Genomic DNA, 26098 nt, shown 5'->3' on the forward strand with positions numbered 1-26098 from the left:
TAGATGTTCTCTAGCATGTTTTCCAGCTGCAATATAAAAACAAACACAGTGACTGACGGGCAAGGAGCTGAACTGGAGATGTGATCCAGAGTGAATCCTTGGGGCTGTTGTCTCAGGAGGAAGGATGGGGAGAGGGAGGGAGGAACCAGTTGAATCCAGTACTAGACTTCTCCAAGGTCAACACTCAGGTAGGGAGGGCTAGGCTTGAGTTGACCTGACAATTCCGGAAGAACTTCAATGAGTTTCATCAGTTAGAACCAGGCAGAACCCAATTTACAGGTGATGAAACTAAGGCCAGAGAGGAGATGCAACTTTCCAAGGATACCAGTATTCTAGCCCAACTGCAAAGCTAGCACTCTGGATTCTGACTTTTCCCCATTCTTAGCCACACATACCCACTCAGTCTCTAAACCCATTTGGGGAGTGTCTTTTTTCTCTTCAACATTGTAAGTTTCTTTCTGCATTGGAAAAAAGCAGTGGAGTTGAGGAAAGATAGACATAGAGCAAGTCTTTCCACACCCACAGACCATGAAGAGATAACAGTTGTAAAATAACTCAAATAAGAAAGACCAAAAGAAATGACCATCCCCAATTACTCCCCAACTCATCAGTTCCCTCCACAAACCCTACAGACTGCATCCCCAACCAACCCATGTTTACAGGGTTTTCTCCGTCTTTCTGTCTATCTCTTTGTGTCTGTCTCTTTTTGTCTCTGTGTCTCTCTCTTGGTTTGTCTAGGTCTGTCTCTGTCTTTATCTCTCCGTCTTTGTCTATCTGTCTCTGCTCTGTGTGTGTGTGTGTGTGTGTGTGTCTCTCTCTCTCTCTGTCTGTCTCTGTCTCTTTCTGTCTCTCTCTGTCTCTCTCTGTCTCTGTCTCTCTCTGTCTGTCTCTGTCTGTCTCTCTGTCTGTCTGTCTGTCTCTGTCTCTGTCTCTCTCTGTCTCTCTGTCTCTCTCTGTCTCTCTCTGTCTCTCTCTCTCTGTCTCTCTGTCTCTCTGTCTCTCTCTCTCTCTCTCTCTCTCTCTCTCTCTCTCTCTCTCTCTCTCTCTCTCTCCTCTCTCTCCCCCTCTTTTTTGCATTTTAGCAGCTTCGACCCCGGGAGTGAAATCCGGGGAGGTTGTTATAGCTACCCAGATCCGCAGGGGTTCCGTCTGTCTATTTAAAGCCCCTTAAATCTTCCTCCCCCTTTAAACACCATCTTCCCCGGGACTCGCGGGCCAACTTGTCTTTAATGAGTATTAAAACCCTATCTCCGCGCAATTAGCTCATTCCAGCCCGGGCGGCTCTGACTGACAGAGACGAGGGAAGCATCCGCGTTTTCCCTGTGGCGATCAGTGCTGATTGGAGCCTTCAAAGGGAGCTTCTGCTACCTTTTTTGTTTTTGTTTTTTTTTTCTCCTTCTTCTTAAATATTTGCCTCTCCGGCTCTTCCCTGTCTTGGCTGGGGCGCAAAGAGTCCCCCCCCCTCCCTCTCTCCCTCTCTCTCTCCCACTTGCTCTCTCCTTCTCCACCCCCCCTCCCCGCCCGCTCCCGAAGGCGCCCGAGGAAAGCGAGTTGGCTCCCTCTTACCTGCTCCAGCCTCTCTCCTCCGAGAGTTTAGCTTGGGGAGGGAGGGGGGGAGAGGCGGGGAGAGGAGCCGATCGCACACCTCGCAGCCAGGAGGGGGCCGCACCGGAGCCAGGAGGGGGCTCCAGGGGAGGGGGGAGGGGGGCGCCTCTCCTCTTTTCCCCCCTTTCTCTTCTTTTCAACTTTTCCCCGTGTCTGGGGTGAGAGGTCCCGGAGAGCCTCGAATTTTTCTCCTAACAAAAATCTGGTTGGGGGGGAGGGGGGCTTGGTGCTGTTTTTCCTGCTCCCGTGGCGATGGCCCCGTTTGGATATTTCTTTTTTCTCTGCGGGCTGAAGCAGGCGATGGGCAGCTACCCGATCTGGTGGTGAGTGTGGCTTCCCCAACTTCCCCTCTCCCCTTCTGCCCCCCCTTCCCACTCCCCCTCCCTCTCCCCTCCCCGAACACATGCCCCAGCCGTCGCTCCCGAGTTTCGATCCCGTGTTGGCATTCACCGGGCCGGACCCCTTGAGGGCCGGAGGAGGGGGGAAATAGCTATATGTACCTTTATTCTGCCCCCCTTCACCGGCTCTCCCCACTTTGGGGTGGCAGCGGAGTGGCGTTGGACGCAGTGGTTGTTTCTTTTGATTGCTTCCCTTTGACCCGTGTGCGTCGGTCCCACGGCCCCCCCCCCACCCCGGCCCAATCCACACCACTGTCCCGGGTGGGACGGGTCGTGAAGGCAGCTTCCGGGGGCTTGGGGCCAGCCGAGCCTGAGACCGCCGCCGAATTAAAGAGCTAACGATCCCAGGTGACACGGGCGCTTCCAGGTGATCGGGCTCGCTGAGACCGGGAGGAAGAGCTGGGAGGAGAGAGGAGGGAGAAGATGGACGGGACGGACAGTCGAGGCTGGAGAGGGGAGAAGGGAAGGGGGGAGAAAAGGAGACACAGCGGGGGCCAGAAGACAGAAGAAGAAGAAGGGAGAGGAGGGGGGCTAGGGACAGAAAGATGACACGATGGAGAAGAGCAGCCAAAGGCACGGGAGAAGGTACTAGACTGCTTGCGGGAGAGCCTTCTCTTCTCGTCTCGTGCACAGCCACAGCCATCCATTACACACAGAAACTTAGAAAAAAGTCGGTGAGACAAGACCGAACACTTCCGAGGAGAAAAGTTACGTAAAAAGAGAAAGAAAAAAAACCAGGAAAGGGGACCAGAGTGGGTGAGCTGGGGCAGGACCCAGGCTTGTGCAATCCTCTCTGGGCCCATCTCTTAGGGCCCGAGATGGGAGCGTTAAGCCTCCCTCGCCTGGGAACTAGAGGCTCAGAGCCGGCCCTGCGGGCGCGGCTCCTGCCTCCCCCCACCCTGGGGGCCTGGTCCGCGGTGCCGATGAGGAGGGTCTTTTGGCAGGCCGAGATTGCGTCCCTGGGCCGTGAGAGGAGGTAGTGGGAAAGCGATCGGGAAAGAAGAGGATTCTCAACCTTGGGAGGGGAAGAGGTGGAGGGGGAGAGCCCTGCTCTCCAGCAACTGCCCTAGCTCCCCAAGAATTAAAGGTTGTTTGTTTTGGTGGTTTCTGTGAGGCGACGGAGTGAAGTGACTCGCTCCAAGATCACACAGCTAGGGAATATGAAGTGTCTGAGGTCGGACTTGAACTCAGGTCCTCCTGACTCCAGGGTCGGTGATCTCCCCACTGTGCCATTACCTGTCCCCAAAAGAATTGGGAAATTAGAGCGAAACCCTCTAAGCGTTCAAGCCGAAACAGAAGACTGTGTCTTAGAAGGAACGCCTCTTTAGGACCCCCCCCCCCGAGGCCACTTGAGGCAGGGAAAGGGGGTGACGATTTCTTAAAGAGGGAAGGGGCTCGAAGTTCCTGAAGTTGGCCTGGATGGGCCCTGGGCGCCGATCCGGCGCTGTAGACTTACAACTGCGCCCAAGGGCGGGCCAGACTCGGGAGGGGAAACTCTGGGGTCTTCCCTTGCAAGAGGTCCGGGCTGGGTGGTGGGAATTAGGGGAATGTCGAGATCCAGGGTAGAGAAAGGCTACAGATTCCCCACCCCCCCCGCACCTCCGACCTGCTTGTGCCTAAGACTTAGAATAATGATGGGGGGGGGGGGGGCGGAGGGAGGAGGCATAGAGAAGAGAGACAGCCCAAGTACATTTAATCCGATAATAATTTTTCTTTCTTTCTGGCTTTTTTTCCCCCCTAAGATGGTCCGCGGGAGGGGGCGGGGCGGAGCGGGGGGGGGTGATATAGTTGTTGTGGGTGACTCGGATTCCGTCTGCTCCCTCCGACCTGTCAGGCGGTAGCGAGGTCCCGAAATCGGCCGGAGGGCCGGGGGGTGCGAGTGACGAATGGGACCAGGTCCTGGGCGGGGAGGGGTGGGGGTGGGAGAGTCCGGAGCGGAGGGAGGGGCTGAATATGACGAATGGGACCAGATCCTGGGAGGGGAGGGAGGGAGGAAGGGGGCGACTGGGACCAGACAGAGGGCCGCGGGTCCTCTCGGGGGTCGCGTCGGGGGGATCTGGGAGAAGCTCTCCCGGACGTAGACGAAAGTTAAAGGGAAGGTGGGGGGGCGGCTTCCCCGCTCTGGGAGGCTGGGCTGGCTCAGGTGAAGTCTGGAGCTTCGCTCCGGGAGCCCTGAGGAGTGGAGGGAGAAGAGGGGGGGCAACGCTCCCTGAGAGCTCCGCGTCGGGGTGCGGAGGGCGGTGGGCGCTACCGGGGCGCCCTCTCAGGGAGGCTGCGGAGCCGCCCCGGGAGCAGCCCCTGCTCAGAAGCCGCCGGCCTCGGGAAGAAGGGGACCTAGACGGGGAGGAAGGGGCCGGCCTCCGCCCCCCAGACCTGACCGGGTCGCCGGGGGCCCCTGGGGACGCCCAGGGGCGCTGCCGCGGAGATTCGGGAGCACCGGGATGCCCCGCAGAGCCGACGCGCAGGACACCCCCCAACACACACCTTGGGGCACAGCCAGACACACACCGGGAACACACACACATCCATACCCCCTCCACCTTGGGGCACAAACAGACAACTATCGGGAGCTTACACACAGCTCCCTCCATCTTGGGGCGCACACACACTTCGGGAGCACACTCAGACACTCACACACATGCACATGCACAACACACACTCACACTCACACACACATGCACAACACACACTCACACGCACATGCACAACACACACACACACACGCACGCGCGCGCGCACTCTCCCCCGTCCAACGCGCGGCCCGGGTCGGGGCTCCCACTGTCACAGCCGCCCAGACGCCCAGTGACCCGAACATCCACACGGCGCCCCCCCGCCCCGTGCAGAGCCCTACGTGCAGAGACACGCAGGCCCGGGGCTCTGCAGCACCTGTGGCTTCAGCCGGCCCGGGCTCCTGTTCTCCCCCCCCAGGAATGTGAGTGGCGGGGCGCAGGGTGTGGAAGCGTGTGTGGCTCCCGGAGCGGCCAGGCTCTCAGGCCCAGGGCCAAGCGGACAGACCTCCGGACCCGAGCAGGTGTCTCCCCGCTCGGTCTCCCTCCCTCCCTCGGGCTGGAGCGGGGAGCAGAGGCAGAACTGAGAGCTGGGGAGCAGGGGGGGGGGGCGAGGTGTCTGTGGAGGAATCTAGGTGAGATGAGGAATCTGGCCGGTGTGCGCAGAGGAGAGCAAAGGCGGTGGAGTCGGGGTCATTGTCGGGGTGGGGGCGGAGGCGGGACGGGGAGCAGAGGACACCTGCAAGTGGCTGGCCGGGGGGGCGAGGGGGAGAAGGGGAGGGCCGCCGATGTTTGTGACTCGGAGCCAGATCCCTGCTCCATAGCCCTAATTAGAAACCCCGGGGCAGCCGCATTCCTGGGGCGAGAAGGAAGCACGTTCCGCCCCCGAACTACTGATATAAATATCCCTCCTGTCACTGGGGAGCTTGGTCCCCACCCCCCACCCCGCTCTCTGGCCCGGCCTCCCCAAGGACACCTCCTCCTCTTCCTTCCTCCTCTTGGCCAGCCTGGTTGATGGGAGCAGGCGTCTTCTGCCTAGGACTCCTGGGCCTCCTTTCACCATCACAAGCTCCCTTCTCTTCTCGCGATGTCATTTAGAGATAACCTTAGGATCCCTGGGGCGCGTGGGGTCTCCCTGCCTAGTCACTCCAACCTGAGAAGTCTGGCAAGTCGAAGAGCCAATGTCAATCCCCTCTTCTGAGGAATCTTGGAGCTCAGCTTGGGATTTCCTAGAGATCATGGTGGCCAAGCCCCACATTTGACAGATAAGGAAACTGAGGCCCAGTTCTTCCAGAGATCACACAGAACCACGGGTAGATAAGCTCTCAGAACCTCTAATGCCAAACAGGATGGCATTACCTCCACCTCACTAGCCGATGAGCCGCTACCTCTTTCTGCTCTCCCATAACCAGCCATACTTCTGTTTTCTTTCCTTCCCCGCTTCTTCCTCTCCACCCCTCCTCTATCTCCTGCAGCTCAGTAGAGTGAAAAAAACAAATAGGTATTAAATGCCTACTGGGTACCAGGCACTGAGATAGGAACTGGATTTGTGATTTTATTACTGTGAGGAATTTCCTCTAGTAATGTGGGTCAGCATAATCTCTGCAACTGTGTGTTGGAGGGGTGCATACAGCATTGAAAGGATAAGTGACTTACCCAGGGTCTTATAGCCAGAATGAATGGGACGTGGATACCAAGTATTCCTGATTATCCATTAAACCTCTCTGGAGATACAAAGATGTTTCCTGATCTCATATAATTTATGTTCTGCTGGGAAGAGACAGCAAACATAGAGAAGTAAATATAATAGAGAAGAACATAGAGCAGTAAGTATAAAACATAAAAGACAATTTTAAAACTCTGAATTGGGAGAGGAAAGGCCAGGGTTCAAGGCTACCTCAGATAAAAGATCAATCATATTTCTGATCCTCAGTTTCTTAATCTGTGAAAATTGTAAATAATAGTTACATTTAAGTTTTTCCTTCCCATTCTTCTTCAGACTTGCAATATACTCTTCTAAACATTTACCATGTATGTGATGTATTATATATGACTGTAAAGCCCCCTCATCACAGACTTTTCTCTAGATCTTTCCCAGCATCTATCTATACAACAGACACTTAACAAATGCTTGCTATTTATTGAAAGGAAAAGGGGGAAAGGGAAGGAGTTTGATCAATCTTGAAATGATTTAGGAAATATCACTATTTTCTAAATACTCTAATACAATATTGTAAGAGGGGAAGATTCTTTTAAAAAAACTAAATCAAATGATTTTTGATTTCTCATCCAGTCTAGAATTTTCCTTTTGTCTTTATTTACAAGACTCACATGACTTAGAGTATCCCAGTCCTAGGATCTAAAACTGAGTCAGGAGATATCTTTGAATTGATGAATCTAATCTATGTCCTTCCTTACCTTTCCTGAGAGAAGATACTGTAGTCCTCTAAGAAAGAAATGAAGGACAGGCAGGGAACCTGAGTGGGTAGGGGAGAAGATGGAAGATGTCTTCCTTCCCTCAGTTACTCTTTTTTTCCCTCCCTCTCTTTAAGCGTAGACTCCCAAACATATTTATATGATCAAAAACTCAGAATTGGCCAATCCCAGAGAAGGTCCAGGCAGTTACACAAAACAACTAAAATCAACCCCAAGTCCCAGGATTGGATTTGGACTCAGAGGAACTGGATTCAAAATTCCAACTTTGTGGCTTGTTATCTGGTTGACCTTGGACAAATCGTTTTACCTTTAGGGGCCTCAGTTTTCTCATCTGTGAGAAAGAAATATTTGAGGAGAATTGAACTAGATTTCCTCCAAAATTTCCTCCAGTTCTAAATTCCTTGATTTGGAAAGGACAATAGAACTCATCTAGTCTAGTCACCCCCATTTTACAGAAGAGGATACTGAAAGCCTAGGGCTATGAAGTGACATACCTAAGGTCACACAAAGAGTAAGAGCATCCTCTCCTTAGTGTGAAATCCACACCTAGCTTTTCTGACTTCTCTGGAAAGGGTATTGTTTCTAGCCTTTTAAATTCTCAACCCTCCTTTAACCCTGATTTTTACTCTCTGGCTTCCTAATTATTCTTTTGTTTCATGCCTTCTGCAAATCCCCCCACTACCAAAAAAAAATTATGACACCTCTGGGCCATCACTTCCTCTCAAAATGCTCTCCCAAACTGGGAAGAGGACTGATAACTGGGACATTGTGGTAACAGCCATTGCATATAAAAGTGAAACTGACCGGGGAACCTCCTTACCTGAGAAACAAAACAAGGAAACAACCCAAATCAGGGGCAATTAGTCTTTTGATGTTGGTTAGTCCTGGGAGGGGGGGGGGGTGCCGAGAGGGAGGTGTTGGCAACACACTGAGGGACTTTGAAAGACTGCCCCATCCCCCAGAACCTGATCTGGACTTTCTGGCAACAAAGCTGGGAAAAACTGAGTGTTCCCTCCATCAGACTCCTGGATACAAGTCAGTCTTGGGATCCTGAGAAGAGCTCTCTGCATTTTGAATCATAAGACCTCTTCAGATTCTTAATCCAACACTCATAGACAAGTTAAGTCAGCTATCAGGCTCTCCTCAATCTTCATCAGTAAAATAAGGATAATAATACTTCCACCTGGAAGGAATTCTGGGAGGGAACATATAAAAATGGGAGATAGGTTGTCTGGCTCCGGAGTCTGGGCAGGACAAGGAAAGAGAGGCAACTAAAATTAGAAAGGCCCAGGAATATGAAGTTAGCAAACCAAATTGTCAGATCACAAAATCAAAAATCACTGGGGTAATCATGAAAAGTGAGAGGAGTTCAAGTAGAGAATCCTAGAATCCACAGGCTGCAAGCAGCATCCCAAAGTCTTTCAATCCAGCCTCCTGAATCAGAGACAATTAAGGATAGGAGAACTGAAAGGGTCTGAACACGTAGAATGGCAGACATGACCTTAGAACAAAAAAAGATCAGAGCCTGAAGGAGACTTACAACCTAAAATGTTACATCTAAAAGATACAAATAAAAAAATTTCGAATTAGAAGAGACCTTAGACTATGGAGTTCAACTCCCACATTATTTATTACATGTGAGCAAATTAAGACTCAGGGAGGGTGGTTTAGCAAAGTCAAACAGCTGCTGTTAGCCATAGACTTGGGACTCAAACCCAGGTTTTCTGACTTGGAATCCAGGATTTTCCATTATCCCAAGAAGCCTTCTAGAATAGTGCAAGCGTGTCTGGGCTTTCTCTTAATTTTCTCTGGCCACCCTCCAGTTCCTCCTTGCTACTGTAAACTGCAGTGACCCAAAGTAGTCATAGCCCTCTAATGAAGGTATGAGTAACAAGGTATACTGGCCTTTACATGTCACACACCTTCAAAGTCCTGATTGCTAATGTCCTGATTGCTCTTTGTATAGCTGTAGTTTCATAGCTAGTATTAGAATCATAGATTTTTTAGTGGAAAGGGAACATGGAAGTCATTGAGTCCAATCCCCTTGTTTTACAGATAAAGAAACTTAAGTTTCTTCAGAGAAGGTTAAGTGGCGTCCCAGGCCATATAGGTAGTAATTAAGTAAGTCTGGATATACATCCAGATGCTCTGATTCCAGATCTGTATGAAGATGGGATAAATGGACAGAATTCAGATTAGAGTTAGAACTGCCTCTCCTCCTTACTGGTTCAAATTATAGAACCTCTCTAAATCTCAGTTCCATTTTCTAGAAAATAAGACTTGACCCAACTACCTATAGGCTAAAACCATAAAAAAGAATAATTTAATTCATGGCATCTGTATCTCCATTGGCCTAGTGTCATGGGATATTCAAACTGAAAGACAGTTTAAGAGACCAGTTCATTCATCTCCATCGTATTCTAGATTACCAAACCATTAAATAAATCCTTTGAATTACTCTGAAATAACCCCCTTTAATGGAAGGACTTTGAACATTGTTTCTGTCATAGACCCCTTTGGCAATCTACTGAAGCCCAATAGCACTGTGGTCTGTTGCCTAACATACAACTGAAGAAAATATTAAATATTTATTAAAAGCTAATTAGAATCGACATGTAATTTTCCCCCATCCAAATTAATAGAATCCTTGAAATCTGTTCATGGACAGTTCCTTCCAAGCCCAGAACTTTTCCAATTTCTCTCTTTCTGTTGGGATACCACCATCCTTCCAAGTACCATTTCTTTAACCACATCTAATCAGTTATGTTGATTCTACCTCCAAGTCATTTGTCTCATCCTTTCCTTAGTCTCTACTTAAATAACAAATAAGTTCACTTGTGGTTTAAATGTGCTGTCTCCTCTCATTTTCTACTGGTACAAACTTTCATTATGACCCCATTAACTATTGCAATAGAATCTTACCAGACCTTCCTATAGATACTTTGTTCTTATTCAATGCAACGTGTTCATATTGCCAGAATAATCTTTCTTTCATACTGACATGGCTATATCACTGTTCCAAAAAAAAAGTTAATTCAACCAAACTCAACCCAAGAATTATTGAATAAATGCTTGTTGTATACTTTGCATACTCTGGGAATCAAAAGACAGGAATGAAAGGTCCTACCTTCAAGGAACTTCCATTCAGCTGGGAGAGAGGGAGAATGAGCTATATACAAAAGTAAGCAAATACTAAGTGTATTGAAAGTAATACATGGGGGTGGCTAGGTGGAGCAGTGGATAGAGAAACTACCCTGGAGTCAGGAGGACCTGAGCTAAAATCTGACCTCAGATACTTAATAATTACCTAGCTGTGTGGCCTTGGGCAAGCCACTTAGCCCCATTGCCTTGCAAAAACCAGAAAGAAAGAAAGAAAGAAAGAAAGAAAGAAAGAAAGAAAGAAAGAAAGAAAGAAAGAAAGAAAGAAAGAAAGAAAGGAAGGAAGGAAGGAAGGAAGGAAGGAAGGAAGGAAGGAAGGAAGAAAGAAAGGAAGAAAGAAAGAAAGAAAGAAAGAAAGAAAGAAAGAAAGAAAGAAAGAAAGAAAGAAAGACATGTTCAAGAGGGAAAGAGTTCTAAAAACTAAGGGATACAGGAAAGGCTTCACATGGGGAAGCAACGGGGAGTCATTTAAGGTTTTTGAGCGGGAGAGTAATGCCATCAGAGTTGTGTATTAGGAATATCATTTTGCCAGCAGTGTGGAGGTTGGAATGGAAGAGATACTGGAAGCAGGGAGAAAATAGGAGGTTATTGAAATAGTCTTGGCCAAAGGCAATGAGGTTCTGAACTAAGAGAGGTTATGTAAGTAGAGACTAAGGAAAGGATGAGACAAATGACTTGGAGGTAGGAGCAACATAACTGATTAGATGTGGTTGAAGAAATGGTACTTGGAAGGATGGTGGTATCCCAATAGAAAGAGAGAAATTTAGAAAAGTTTTGGGCTTGAAAGGAAATGTGAGTTCCATTTTGGACTAAAGTCTTCAATGGTTCCCTTTTATCTATCAAGTGCAAGGTCCAGCACAATCTAGCCCCACCACCCTACCTTTCTAGTCTTATCTTTGCTCCTACCCAGACACTGTGGGCTCCAACCAAGTTGGATCATTGTAGGATGAAGTGGTCAGGAAAGGATTCCAGGAGAAGATGGAACTCAAGCTGGAATTTAAAGGATGGATGGGCTTTTGTTAGGTAGAAAGAATGGGGAAGGCCATCCCAGGTTGGAAACAAGAGCAATTAACAACTAAGTTCAACAAGCATCTAGAAAGTTCCTACTATGTGTTGAGCATATGCTAAGCAGTACTGTTACAAAGATGAAAACAAAACAGTCCTTGACCTCAAAGAACTTACATCCTATGATGAAAAATGAAATATGCATATAACTAAATATACATATAAACATATATTTATATGATAAATATAAAATGATTGTTGGAGCATTGGCAGTGAGTGCTCTCTTAGACAGTGGCGGGTGAACTGTGCCCTGAAGGGAGGTAAGATTTCCAAGAGACAGTAGTGAGGAAGAAGATCATTCTGTGCGTGAAGAGGAGGTAGCCTGTACAAAGGCATGGAGATGGGAGATGGAATGTTGTATATAGGAAACAGCTAGTAGGCCAGTTTGGCTGGAATGTAGAGTGCCTGAGGGGGAGCAGTGTTTAATCTGCCTGAAAGGAGAGACTGGAGCCAGACTGTGAAAGTCTTGAAATGCCAAACAGAGAAGTTGGGGGTTGATCTTAAAGGCAATAGGGAAGCAATGAAGCTTCATGAGCATGAGGGGAACATGGCCAGACCTGTGCCTTAGCAATATCAGTTTGGCAGCTCTGTGGAGGATGGATTGGAGAGGGAAGATCAGAGTCATTGCCAGCAATTTTTATATCTGGGACAAGTTGGGAGGTGAAAAGAGAGGGAATGTCAGCTGGAGATCCACCACCTGAAGGAGGCAATACATGCCAGAGTGGCTTGAGCTTTCTAAGTTGCTTAAGGGAGAGGAAATATCCTGGTTCCAGGTTACCACTAGAGTGTTGTTGGGCAGGGGAGGAAGGGACCATAGGTTAAAGCTACACTATAGGGGAAGAGCTTGGTGCTTTCACTATCAGTACTCGCTTAACTTCTCGCTTTGGGGCAAAACCCCATGACCCTACCCTTGTTTAAACCCTAGAGGAGCTTCTTAATGAAGAGGCATCAATTAGGAAGATATTGCAATAGTCCTTGCAAGTGATAAGGAGGGCTTGAATTAGGCTGACTGTAGTATGAATGAAATGAAGCGAATGAATGTGTAAAAAGACCAAAAATCATGTCATCTGAAGATCAGTTGAGTATCTAGACTTGGGGGGAGGGGTGTTAAATGCATGCTGTGTACAAATATCTGAAGGGATAGCATCCAGAATTGTTGTTGAGTCATGTCTGAATCTTCATGGCCCCATTTCAGGTTTGCTTGGCAAAGATACTGGGTATTGGTTTGCCATTTCCTTCTCTGGCTCATTTTACAGATGTGAGAACAGAGGCAAACAAGGTTAAGTGACTTATCCAGGGTCATACATAGTTAATAAGTATCTGAGGTCATATCTGAATTCAGGAAGAGGAGGAATCTTCCTGAATCCAGGTCCAGCAAGAGGAATCAGATTTTTTCGATATGGTTTCAGAGAGAACTAAAACTACTGACTGGACAGTAGAAGGGAAGGGAGAGGGGAAATAAATACAAGTTACACAAATTCAATTTTATCATATAAGAAAAAAGTTTCTCAACAATTAGATGGGCAAAAGTATAATGGGCTACTCATTGAGTAGTGAACTATTTATTACTAAAGTTTTTCAAACAGAATGGGTAACTACAATGATAGTATGATTAAATAAAATAAAATAAATAACATTTATATTTATAAGTTTTATTTAAATAAAATACATTAAAATGATAAATTAAATAAAAGACAGAACTGGTTGACTTAAGGTTCCTTTTTATTTCTCATTATGCAACAGATTTTATTCTAGATCACCTAGTACAAGTTATTTCTTTTTTTCCCCCCCAGGACCACTGCCTCCAACCCAAATTCTTAATACATTACCTTGATTAATTAATTCAATAGTTTTCTGACATCTTTTCCTTCATCCATTTTTCATATTCATTCTCCCCTATACACCTTGTTCACAGATTAATGTCCCTAAAATACTACTTTCCTCCTGTCATCCACCTGTTCAAGAATTTATTATGACTCCCATTACCTCAATGATATAATCCAAACTCTTTTGCTTGGCACCCTCTTCCATTACTCACCTACACAAATACAGGTGAGTCTCCTCTTTGTTTCTTCCACGCATCATACAAATGATAGTGGACACTTAAAAAAATGTTTTGAATGAAGTAATTATCAACTCATCTTTGTTCCTCTGCCCAATTGTAATGCACTCCTTCATCTCCACTTCAAATCATCAACTTAGATCTCCATTTGAAACAAGAGAGTTAGGGCCATATGAGACCCCAAAGAATCAACTTATCCATTACCTTCATTTTAAAGATAAAGAAACTGAGACTCATAGAGGGAACCTGACTCATTCAAAGCCCCACAGAGAATTAGTAGCAGAACTTGGAATAAAATTTGAATCATCTTCCTTCTAGTCCCATATTCTTTCCCTTACACCATGATTCCCTGCTTCCTGATCACCTCAAGACACACAAATTCTTTCCTCTTTGGAACATCATTCCAACTTGTCTCTAACTTGGCACTTATTGATGATTGGTATTATTAATAATCTTTTCCTATTGAGAATCTTGCCTCCTCCACTAGATTCCAAACTCCTTCCATGCTTTATTTACCTTGGTATCTCTCATGAGGCCTTGTAATTTGATTCAATTACATTCATCAGATATTTTTGAAGCTTCTTATGGCAAAAACACCCTGGGGCTACAGAGATGAAACACCCTCAGGGAGTATACAGCCTAGAAGAGGTAGACAAATGGCATATACACACACACAAAAACAATTACAAAAACAAGTGGCAATATACTACATACTTGAGAACTGTCCAAAGGGATAAGAAAAAAGAAGTCACTTTTGTCAGTGAATGCAAGGTCACAAAGATAGGAATAAGACCAAAGACTAGTTGATAGTCTGAGATAGCTAGAGGTATAGCAGGTGTCATAAGGAATGTAACTAGAGTGGTGGTGCTGAGAATATTGTTTGTTCTTTGTTCTCAAAGAAAACCATGACATCAGAAAGGTGGTGCCATGACATGCAAGTGAATTGAATTTAAGTGAGGGAGGGCTGTGCTAAGGCTCCAACATCCATCTGGGTCCAGTGGACAGACATAAATTGAGATGAGTGGAGATAGTTCTGGATGCAGTAGGAGACCTTGGGTGCAGAGAATAGCAAAGAGGAGATAGATGAAAAGATAAGGAGAAATCCCTGGTTCTTCTAAAACAGGAATTATAACCAGGGGTGCACAGACCAAGATTTCAGGAGATCCATGAACTTGGATAACTATTTCAATGAAATTCATTTCCTTTGTAATCCTACATATTTATTTTTTCCTTTTAAAAACATTCTGAGAAAAGGTTCATGGGCCTCACCAGACTATCAAAAGGGTATATGTATAACATGAGAAAGTTAAGAATCCCTGCTTTGTGACCATTTTCAGAAGCTTTAAGGAAGGTACTCTTCTTAATGGACTGGAAGTTCATGCTATGGGCATTCACTTTCTTGATACTAGTGGGAGAGAAGCTGTAGCCTCCAATTCACATACAGAAAGAAACATAGAGTTGCAAGGCTTGGTTCTCTTGAACCTAAATCAAACAGAAGCAGAAAACTATCAGCATCAGATCTTTTCCAACTTCCCTCTCATGCCTTATCTTTCCTTCTTTTCTATGGTAAGATAGCAAGAAACAAGCATGGTCTCATACTTGCTCCCACCACAAATCATGACATTCCTTCCCTGCTCTTTGATTCATGCTATTTACATGCCCCATCCTTTTCAAAGAATGCTTTCTCTTCAAAGTATAATTGATTTAGGTAAGACAATTTAATACAATCCCTCATTTTATAGATGAAGAAACTGAGATCCAAAGTTGGGAAATGATTTGCTCAAAGTCACACAGGTTGTAAATGAAGAGTATGGATTTGAAGCCAGGACTTAAGACAAGTTATTTGACATTTTATCCAGTCTCTCTCTTTAATTTCATTTAATTTGTTTCATTTAATTTAATAGTCTGTTCAGAGCTTGGAAAGGACCCTAAATGTCATACAATTTGAATTGTTTTCCATCCTGCTTTCCCATAATACAAGAATTCCTTCTAGGATATACTTGGATCATACAACAAGCCTCTGCTGAAAATACTTTGAGTGATAGAAAACTCATATCTTGCCAAGATAGTCTATTTCATTGCTGGACAGCTCTCGTTCTTAGAAAATCTTTGTTCTACCCCCCTGCAATTTTCCTGGGGTTAATTTTACCCTCCATTGCACCCAGTTCTACCATCAGGGCTAAGGAGAACAAGTATAATCTCTGTTTCCCAGGACAGGCCCTCAAATACTTGAAAACAGTAATAATGCCCTTTGTCCCCTAAGTCTTCTCTTCTTCAGACTGAATATCTCCAGTTTCTTCAGCTGATGCCCCTATAGCCTGGTTGTCAGTCCCTTCCTCATCCTCATCTTCTTCTTCTGAATGTGTTAACAGGTTGTTGATATTCTTCCTAAAATGATGTGTTCAGAAATGAATAAACTTTGAGATTTTGATTTTCCTTATTCCGACACTATTCTGCTGATTCCATCTAGAATCATATTTGCTTCTAGTTTCATTTTCTTCTAAACAAAAATGGATTACAGTTGGTTTGATCATAACTTCAGATCAACTAAGACCCCTGTGTCTTCTTCACATAAACTACTATTGTCAGATTCCTGCTTGACCTAAAATGGATTTTTAAAATTTACATTTATCTCTGCCTAAGCTTAATTATGAGACAACTGGAAATCATGAAGAATACTGGAGGGAAATGTGATGTTTAGCCCTATGGTAAAATAGACAAGGGGAAATGGCAGCTGTTTTCAGGTATCAGAAGGGTTGTCATGTAGGAAGATTAATCAAACAAAATTTTTGTGATTTGAGGTTCAAACTGGAAGCAAAGAGTGGAAGTCAGTGAGTCAATCAATAAATATTTTAGAAGTACCCAATAAGTACCAAACCCTACTATTCAAAGCACAAGGAATACAGAGGCCAAAGTCAGTCCCTGCCCTCAAGAAATTCCCAATCTAATTGGGGTGGCAACACACAAAAACAAACTACATACAAGATAAATAGGAGGGGCGGCTAGGTGGTGAAGTGGATAGAGCAACTACCCTGGAGTCAGGAGTACCTGAGATCAAATCCAGCCTCAGACACTTAATTGCCTAACTGTGTGACCTTGGGCAAGTCACTTAACCCCCATTGCCTTAAATAAACAAAAAAAAATTTCATTACAAAAAGATAAATAGGAAATAATTAAGAGAGGGAATGCATTAAAATTGAGAAGTTGGCAATGCCTTCTAGAAAATGGGGTTTTAGTTGGGATTTAAAGGATGTCAGAGAAACCAATAGTTGGAGATGAAGAGAAAGAGAATTTAAGAGAAAATGCTCAGAAGCCAGAGATGGAATATCTTTTTTCAGGAAGGCAGATTTGGCTCGGTAAGCACAAGGGCTTTCTAATGATGAAGCCTACAGTGAAATGGGAAGCCTAAGTAGTGGATAGTAAGTTTCCTGTTTCTGAAAGTAATCCAGCAGAGACTTTGAATATCTCAGAGTTATTATAGAAGGGATTCATGTGTTTCTAAGGAGTTTGAACTAGATCTCTACTCTATGGTTTCTGTGGTTTGGAAAAGGAAATTTCAGCAGCCATCCCCATCTACTATTACCCATTGCACATTTTATAGTCAGTCTTGCTTTAAATTTAACTTACAGAAACTAAAGGGACCAGTAGTTGGAGCAGAAATTGTGGAAGCAGGAGGATATTTCTGAATTTTAATCCTGCTCAAATATTTACTCTCCTACTTGCTATTTGTAAATCACTAAACCACTTGGTTTCTTCATCTGTAAAAGGGGCTCATAAAAAGCATCTACCTCCCAGGGGTATTTTAAGAATAAAATGAATTAACATATGCTAACTGATTTGCAAATCTTGAAGCCCTATAAAAATGTTGACTGTTCTTATTACTTTTATTCATTTTCTCAGATTGCATTTCAAGCGACTTTCATTCAACATTTCTATAAGGAGTCCCCTGTGATAGGTGAGGTGAGGAATACAAAAAACTTTTAAGACATGGTTCCTGTCTTCCAGGACTCTATGGTCTAGTTGTGGAAAAACACACACACACACACACACACACACACACACACACACACACAAATAATAGTATAAGAGGTTCATGGACTTAATGATATCATGGAATTTACATTCAGAAGGTTCCTCTGACCTTGCTCACAGTGAATGTAAGGAAGAAGTGGGCAATATTATTGATTTTGTAACTAAACAATCCACACATTTTCTAAATGATACAATGGAAAGAGCAGCATATTTGAACTCTTATTTAAATCCTGTTCCTGTCATTTGGACAAGGGGCAACACTTGATCTCTTTGGGCCTCAATTTCCTCATCTGTAAAAAGAGAAAGTTGCCCTGGATGGATGAATTCTAAGGATTCTTCCAGGTCTAAATCTATGAGCTTGTTCATCTTTTCCCACTAATCATCATTAAACTGATGAAAGTTGACGTCCCTATCCTCATTTGCAGTATGATGGGAGGAGAAGTCAGGAAATAGGACCCCACCCTTGAGAAGCCTCTTCAGTTTAGAGGAAGGGAAGAGGTTGGTCTTGCTCTGAAATTTATGAAGTGAGTTGCCTAAGATCATACAGTAAAGAGGCAGAGCTGGTGCCAGAATCAGAATTTCCTCATGTCTAAATCCAGTGGCTCCTTGTATTATACTCCAAGACAACAGGACATGGAGAGAAACTCCCAAACTTTGAACATTTTCCAAATAACAAACCAAAGACAGAAGTGCTAAGAAGAGAGGAAAGAGAGGAGAGATTTTAGCCAGATGAGTTAGATGAATACATTTACTGTTGTTGTCGTTGTTGTTGTTGTTGTTGTGTCATTTCAGTCCTATTCAACTCTCCATAATCCCATTTGGCATTTTCTTGGCAAAGATAAAAGTGGTTTGCCATTTCCTGCCCTTCCTATTATCACATACTATTACATAAAAAACAACACATAGTATGTGATGAAAGGAGAAACAGTATTGGATAGTGGGTAGAGACTGAGTCTCAGAGCAAGGATGACGAGTTCAAAATCTGTCCCTCACACAAACTAGCTGTGTGACCCTAGTTAAGTCATTTAACCTTTCTACAATTTCAGAGAATTGGTAAAAAGAGTTCTTTGAACCAATGAAATCATAGGAGATCCTATATGATCATAATAATAAGAATTATAGCATATTTCTCTAGTGTTTTAATGTTAACAAATACTTTCCTAGCAGTAACACTGTGAAATAGTTAGTATAAATATCATTATCCTTATTTTGCAGATGAGAAAACTGAACCTCAGAGAGATATATTGACTTATAGTAAATGGCAGCTAGGTGGTGCAGTGGATAGAGTCCTGGGCTTAGAATCAAGAAGACATCTTCATGAGTTCAAATCTAGCCTCAGATACTTCGTTGTATGACCCTGGGCAAGTCAACCCTGTTTGCTTCAATTCCTAATGAATATCATAGGGAAAGGAAATGGCAAGTCCCTTCCCTATCTTTGACAAGAAAGCCCAAATGGGCTTACAAAGAACTGGATATGACTGAAGTCCATGAAGACATGAACAGCAATAAAAATGATGGTGCCAAAATTTCACCCCAACTCAGCCATGGTTAACAACCCCAATACAGAATAAATACATTCCCATAAGGGTGCAAGAAGTTTATCAGAAAAGGTGAAGGGAATATTTAGTAAATAACTATATTATCCTATAAAAATACTCCAACTTGAGAAAAATCTTTATTTTACTTCTTAGGTACACATGCTTGATAAATTCTAGAATTCACTTTCTTTCATATTAAGGTTTATGAGGTTTCTTTTGGGGGGGCTCTGTTTTCTTTGATAACACAACTATTATGGAAGTGTTTTATATTGAATGGTTGGGGAAGAAGATTTACTAAAAAGCCAAAGGAATACAGGGTTAAAATGTCTGTACTAAACTGTTTTGTCCAGAAGAAGGAATGGTCCCTGACCCTAGGACCTGGGTTGATGAGGAAGGCTTTGTGGAAGATGGATATCATTTGAATAAGAACATAAGGAATGAGTCATCCTGGATAAAGAAATGTGGAAAGAAGTTCTTTTTTTAATTTATTAGTGTGTGGTCATAAAAATCACTTCCATAATAGTCATGTTGTAAATAGACTCCTCCTTTCCCCCCCCAAAAAAGAAACTTCATATAGAGTCATTGATGGGTCTTGAACACAGCACATTACAAAGCTCAAAGGAACTGGATATCTCTATTTTTGCCTCAAGAGGGTGTTGGGTGGCTTGGGAAGTTCTGAGTTCAAGTTCTCATTACCACTAGGGCCTGATCATTAATTAGTAAAAGTAAAGAGGGAGTTGAAATTAGAGCAAGAAGAAATTGAGGCAGGGGCATGGGGCAGATCCAAGGTAATTCTAGACTTTCCTCTAGGCTCCATTTAAAAACATGTGAGCATTTTTTTCTGAGCCTAAGAGAGTTGAAGTCATCTTGAGATCCTCCTCATGGGGACAGTAACCCTGTGGAACACAGTATTGTTATCCTTCTATCACAAATGAGGAAACTAACCCCCTTGGAGTCACTTTTTTTCAGAATGGAGGGAGGTAAGGAAGAAGAGAGGAAAAGAAAGCTAGCCTAATTTATGTTTAGGTATGGGGGTGGACTCCATAACTTCCAAGGTTCCTTGCAAATCTTTGGGAGGATCTATCTGTTTGCATCCTAGGAAGACACCTTCCATGTGACAGATTGGGAGGAGAGGATAAGATGCCACACGGTGTGCAAGAGACTTGGGGTCAGAGTAGGCTTCTCCCTATTTATTTGTCTGACCTTGGGCAAGTCATTTCCTCTCTGTAAAATGAGATAATTAGACTCTAAGCTAAACTCTAAGGTCCCTTCCAACTCTAACTAGATGGTGCTAGGATTCTCCAGAGAAGAAAATTCTTTCCTTGAATGGTTTGAGGATTGGAGAAGAGGAATGGGTGATTCAATTTAGCATTTCCAAGTAAGGATAGACACCCTGCATCTTTCTTAATCCTAATCCCTCTGCTTCCTTTTCTTCCTCCTGATCTGCCCCTGGGCCCAGAGGTCAGCATCTGGTTGGCCACCCACAGTGGGTTGGGGTAGGGGCAAGGGGTTGCCACAGTCAAAAGCCATTGCTCTCCTTTTCCCTGACTCGTCTTTCTCCTTCCCTCTCCTCCCCATCTCCTCCCTCCTCCCCTCCCTCCCTTCTTCCTCAGCGTCCTGGGTGAAATCGCTGGAGGTGTAGTGCCTTCACATTCTTTACCAAGCGAAACGTGCCACCGATGGAAGCGGGTGAATGTGTGGCCCCGGGCTGAGTGGAGCGTCTCGGCCTGCCTGCTGGGACTTGCTAGAAGTATGTGTCAGTAATCCCAGCAGCAGGCCCTGGCTCGGGATGAAGAGGCAAGGACTCTGGCTGAGAGGAGAGAGAAGCTGAGGAAGGAAGGGGGACCCTGGCAGCTGCCCACCAGTCCCTTTGGCCCAGGTTCCAAGGGGGCTCCAGGGCAATCCCCACCAGTGCTACTGGAATAGCAGTGGATTTGGAGTCAGACAACCTGGGCTTCAATCCCACCTTTGCCACTGACTTCCTGTGGAATCTTCAGAAAGTCTCTTAACCCCTCTGGGTCTCTGTTTCATAGGGTTATGGACTTAAGGCTGGAGGACACCTTACAGATCATTTAGTTCAATTCTCTAATCTTGAAGAAAGGGCAGCTGAGGCTCAGAGAGGGAAAGCTGTCTTGCCCAGGGTCACAAAGGAAGTAAACAGCAGAGCTGTCATCTGGAAAATCAATTTGCTCAATTATCTGCTCTCTAAGGTCCCTAAAAAATTTTAAATCCTAGGATCCCATCATCCTCTGGAGTCCTAGGACCTAGGCTCTGATCCCATCCCTGTTGTTCACAATCCTCTCTGACTTTGACAAGTGACTTTCTTTCTGGATCTCAGTTGCCAGATTTGTAAAATGGGGAAGGAGAAAGGAGAGTTGGATTAGACCATCCCTAAAGTCCCTGTCAGCTCTGGTGCTGACATTCCCCAAGAATGGAGAAAAAGAGGGATTACATAACACAAGTGAGCTGGTGGAAGAGTGGCTGAGAGATTAAGGAAGACGGTAGAAACTCCAGGTGCTGCTATGATTATTTCAGGTCTAACACTCTTCTCAGAGCCCAAAATAGAGGAGCAGACAGTGAACAAGTCAGAAGGCAGGGCAGGGAAGTGCAGGAATGTTAGATCTGGAATCTGATTTGGGTTGAAATCCAAGCTGGGGTATACAATCCTTGTGTGACCTTAAATAGGTCACACACAAACACACACATGCACATACTCACACACATATACATACACTTATATACACAAGATACACACACACACACACACACACACAGAGGTATACACTTTCTGCTTCCTTTCCCCCAGAACAATTCCCTTCCCTTTTTATACCTCAGTTTCCTTCCCTGTAAAACAAAGGGATTGGATTTGATATCCCTAAAGTTCTTTCCAGTTCTGATTCCTAGAATACCTAGAGCAAAATAACTCAGAATTTTCTATATGTGACCCAACCACCTCTATTGACCAGATCACCCAAGTCAGTAGGTTAGAAACACTCCACCTACAGTCTCTCTCTCTCTCTCTCTCTCTCTCTCTTACCTCAGAACTCACCCAGCACTTTGTCCCCTCTCTGATGTACTTGCCATATAATATATGTGTTTGTGCCACATTTCTCTATTCAACTGTGAACTTCCTTCAGAACCAGGCCAGGCAATGGATTTTATAATTATATCTCTCTCTCACTATCCTGAGGGAGGACTTTGCATACAGTAAGCACCTAATAGATGATTATTGAGTTGAACCTTACAAAGCAGGTGTCTTCCCTACAAAAGAATTCACAGGGCAGAATTTCCCTTAAGGAGTAGTCAAGGCAGTGTGAGAGCCTTAGATATGGGCTTGTATCCTGTTTCTCTTCATTATTAGTTATGTGATCCTAGCTGTAATTTTAATTCTATGAGCCTTCCTCTCTTCCTCTTTAAAAGAAGCTAGTTGCATCCCATAATCCCTGAGATTCCTTCCAGATCTGACATTCAGTGATTCTGTCTTTGATTTAGTTTCTCTGTTCTTCTTATCACTTATCTAGCCAAATTTCAAAGAACAGCCTTTAAAAACAAAGTATCGCTCCCTCTCTAAAAAACAAATCCTTGAATCATCAATTGGGAAGTTCAAATGCTGGGCAAGGGATTTTCAATTTTCCAATTTGTGCAATTAGACCTAAAATTTTTGCAGAAGTTGGGGAGAAGGGGCAGGGAAAGTGAGAGGGAAAAAAGGGGTGATACCATTTGTACTCCTAGTTGATGTAGAGTTATAAACGCCGGGGATGGAAAGGTTCAACAGTCGCTTTTAGGAATTTGGTTATGCCCATGTTCCCTTCTGGCTGTTATTTTTGACACTTCTCCTTGGCACCAGTGTAAATAACCAGCCCCCATTCCTGTTGTAGCCCAAGGTAAGGGAAATGCAGCTGTCACTCAGACAGGTCCAGGCCAACTGTTGACTACTTAAGATAACTGTGGTAGATGTAACTAACTTGGCTGGGCAACTCCATCCCATGCCTGAAAAAACCTAACTCGCCCCCTCATCCCTTTTGGGTGATATCCAGGACCCTATTTTAAATCACATTTATATAGGGCTCCTCAGTTTTATCTTATTTGATTTCTACAATAAGCCTTTAAGTAGGGAGCCCAAGTGTCTATATTCCAGAAAAGGAAAATGAGATTTAAAGAAAGGAAGAGATTTGCCCAATGTCAAACAAGACAAATGTCAGAATCAAGGGGCTAATTTGAGTTTCCTGACATCATGCCCAATACAATTCTTATCACATCACAGGCTCTCTTAGCTGTAGTCCAAGAGATTCCATCAAGGGAAGGGGGGAAGAAAAGAAATGCCTATTAGAGGATCCTTTTTTTTCTGATGATGCCTAGGGGACAAGATGAAAAGGTGAGGGTTTGGGAGCAGAATGAGTAGACTAGCACTAGGGGCTAGGGCCATTGTGGGCATGAGTGGTCTTTCTCCCAAACTCTTTTATAACTAACTATGCTTTTTTTATTTTGAATTAATTCTATCTGTATCTATATAAGGTGTCCCTATATAGGAGCATAAGTTCCTAGGGGTTGTTTCATTCATTGTTTTTTGTAATCCTAATGACCCATAGTAGGCACTTAATAACTATTTATTGATTAAAGGAAGGAGGTGGGATAAATGGAGGGCACCATAAATTGATGGGTAGGAAATGGTACTGAGAGTTTCTGAGAGATTGATTTTTGTCATTTGACATCTAGGCAAAAGGCATGTTTCTCTGGTTATGAATGATATTCTGAAACTTTTCTTTTTCCTTTTTAGATTTACCATCATAGGTATCTGAATGGTGATAAAAGGAAAATAACATCCTAATGGTGGATGAGGGTGGAAGAACTGGTCCTATCTCAGAGTCATTGACTTAGACCTCAGAGGTCATCTGATACAACCTTCCTCCCAGTTTACATATTATGAAACTGAGGCCCAGGAAGGTAAAGTCTACTTGCTCAAGATCTTGCAGGTGATGAATTTCAGAGGTGAGATTTAAACCTTCCATCTCTGAGATCAGAGCCTCTTTCTATTACTTTACCACTCTAAGAGTTGGAAAACCCATCAAAGGGCATCTACCTAATCAGAGCAAGGGCCCCTCAGTGCCTCTTAGAAGTGGCAGTGGTCTCTGAGTTTCACTTTGAAAACTTGTCATCAGGGAGGGATGGTATTAGTCTTCACTCATATTTCTGGAGTGCTTTCAGGTTTACAAAACGCTTGCTTCACTAAATGTACTGTAAGGTCAGTGATGTAAGAATTTCCACCCTATTGGACAAATGATGCAACTGAGTCTCCAGAGTTGAGGAATGACTAATCTAAGGTGACTCTGCCAATAGAGCTGGGATCTGAATGATTTTCTGACTTCAAGTCCCAAGCTCTTGACATTGCACCAGACTGACTCTGAGTATGGAGTAACTTAGTGACTTTCCATCTTCCCTAGACAGCCCATTCCAATTTTTACCTAGAGAATGTATGACTTCTTTATCACACCATATGTAAAAGAAGGTGAATGTACAACTAGGGAAGGCTCCACCCAAGGTTATGGAACAGGCATGGAGATGAGGTTGTTAAGACTGGTTTGGTCACTTGCTGACTTATCTATGAGACCTTGAGCAAGTCACTTCTGTTCTCTACCTCAACATCTTCCCAGGTGAAATGAAGGGGTTGGATGAGGCCACAGGATCATTGATTTCAATTTGGACTGACCCAATTAGTCCAACAGTATTTTTTTAAGGTTTCTTCCAGTTCTGAAAGACCATCTGATTCTATGATGTTACTTGTTCGCCATTCCTGTTTGGTTGAGTTAGAGCATTGGTTGTTTTTTTTTAATCAAACTCTGCTTGAAACAATCAGACATAGGAATCTTTTCATTAGGCAATAGTTCATTTGTAGCATACATATTTATTTTGTATGGGTGTGTCATATATGGGATTTGTTGAAACTACATCATTATCATCTAGAAACTGAGTTTGCTGTCACAGGGCATAAGGTTGGGGGGTCCCAACTCTGCTGCTGCAAATCCCTAACCCTCTTTAAGCTTCAGTTCCCTCATCTATCAAATGAAAGAGTTGGACTAGATAATCTCAGTAGTTTTCATGCCTAAGTAGCTGGTCTGATAGCACCTATTTCTGTCATCATGGAGGGTGAGCATTATAGTTAGTCCACCTGAGTTCAGATCCCAAGTAGACCACTCAATACCTTTGGCTAACTCAATTAATCCATTTGGGCTTCAATTCTGTCATCTGTAAAATGAATCAATTGGGCTAGCTTCAGAGCTAAATTTTGTGTACCATTCCTTTACACAGGATAGTAGATTTAGACCATGGAGGTCATCAAACCCCCTTCATTTTACTGAGACTCAAAAGAAGACTCAAGACTTGTCTAACACTACATAGATTATCCTTTCATTGTTCTTACTACCTAACTGGGAAAGGGATGGATCCATATCTGTGCTGATTGGAGACACCGTAAATAATGTGCCCCCCTTCACACACACACACACACACACACACACACACACACACACAGATATAGGGGCAGTACCCAAACAGGTCCCCTTCCCCATGATACTCTTTATGAAACGCATCCTCCTTCCAATCTTCCTCTCTCCTGATGGAGTTGCCATAAACCTGAGAGACTCAAGAACAAAAAAGTCATTAGTCTAGTGGCTCCATCTGAGCCATGTTGGCATCCATTTCCATAATTCTCCAAGTCACTGGAATCCTTGGATCTTAATCTTTTCAAAGAATCCCGAGTCTTCAACTCCCAATCCTTCTGGCTCGCAGTCTTTCCCCATGATCTCAGGCATTGATTTTCTATCAGGACCTTTTACCCCACTTCTTTCCAGGCCTTCTCCCAGCATCCTCTGGGGCCCTCTGACTAGAATCCTCTATGATAATCTTCTCAAACTATTCAGGGCCACAGGTAATACATCCCTCTTCTGAGCACAGATCCTCTCCTCTACTCCCAGCATCCACCAAGGTTCTTTAATCTCTACTTTACTTTTCTATTACTTTCTTTGTGTTGTATCTTCTTTAACAAATCTCTATTTTCTTTTACAACTACAAAAAAAGAATCTTTAGACCTGAGCTCCCATGTGTACTTATAGTCTAATCACCCACATCAATAAAAAGACCCTTCATGCCTCTCATGAGCCTGGTAGTCAAGAGACCAGAGTTCAAGTCCCAGCCCTGCTGGCTGTATGACCTTAGACAAGCATCCCCTTTCTGGGCTTCTACTTCTTCCTCTAAAAAATTAGGGGATTGAGATAGAGGGTCTCTAAGATCCCTTTATGC

General features: G+C 44.2%; 1 protein-coding gene across 1 annotated transcript in view; it reads left to right on the plus strand.

Moving 5' to 3' along the window:
* The first annotated feature begins 1752 nt into the window (after nucleotides 1-1752).
* Nucleotides 1753-26098, plus strand: part of WNT3A (Wnt family member 3A) — a 94723-nt gene continuing 70377 nt past the window's right edge. Inside the window, exon 1 of the mRNA XM_074196039.1 lies at nucleotides 1753-1928. Coding sequence (XP_074052140.1) covers nucleotides 1858-1928 — 71 coding nt within the window. The 5' untranslated portion in view covers nucleotides 1753-1857. The remainder of the gene's footprint in view (nucleotides 1929-26098) is intronic.

Source organism: Macrotis lagotis, chromosome 8 (genome assembly GCF_037893015.1).
Source record: "Macrotis lagotis isolate mMagLag1 chromosome 8, bilby.v1.9.chrom.fasta, whole genome shotgun sequence".
NCBI classification, from domain to species: domain Eukaryota; kingdom Metazoa; phylum Chordata; class Mammalia; order Peramelemorphia; family Peramelidae; genus Macrotis; species Macrotis lagotis.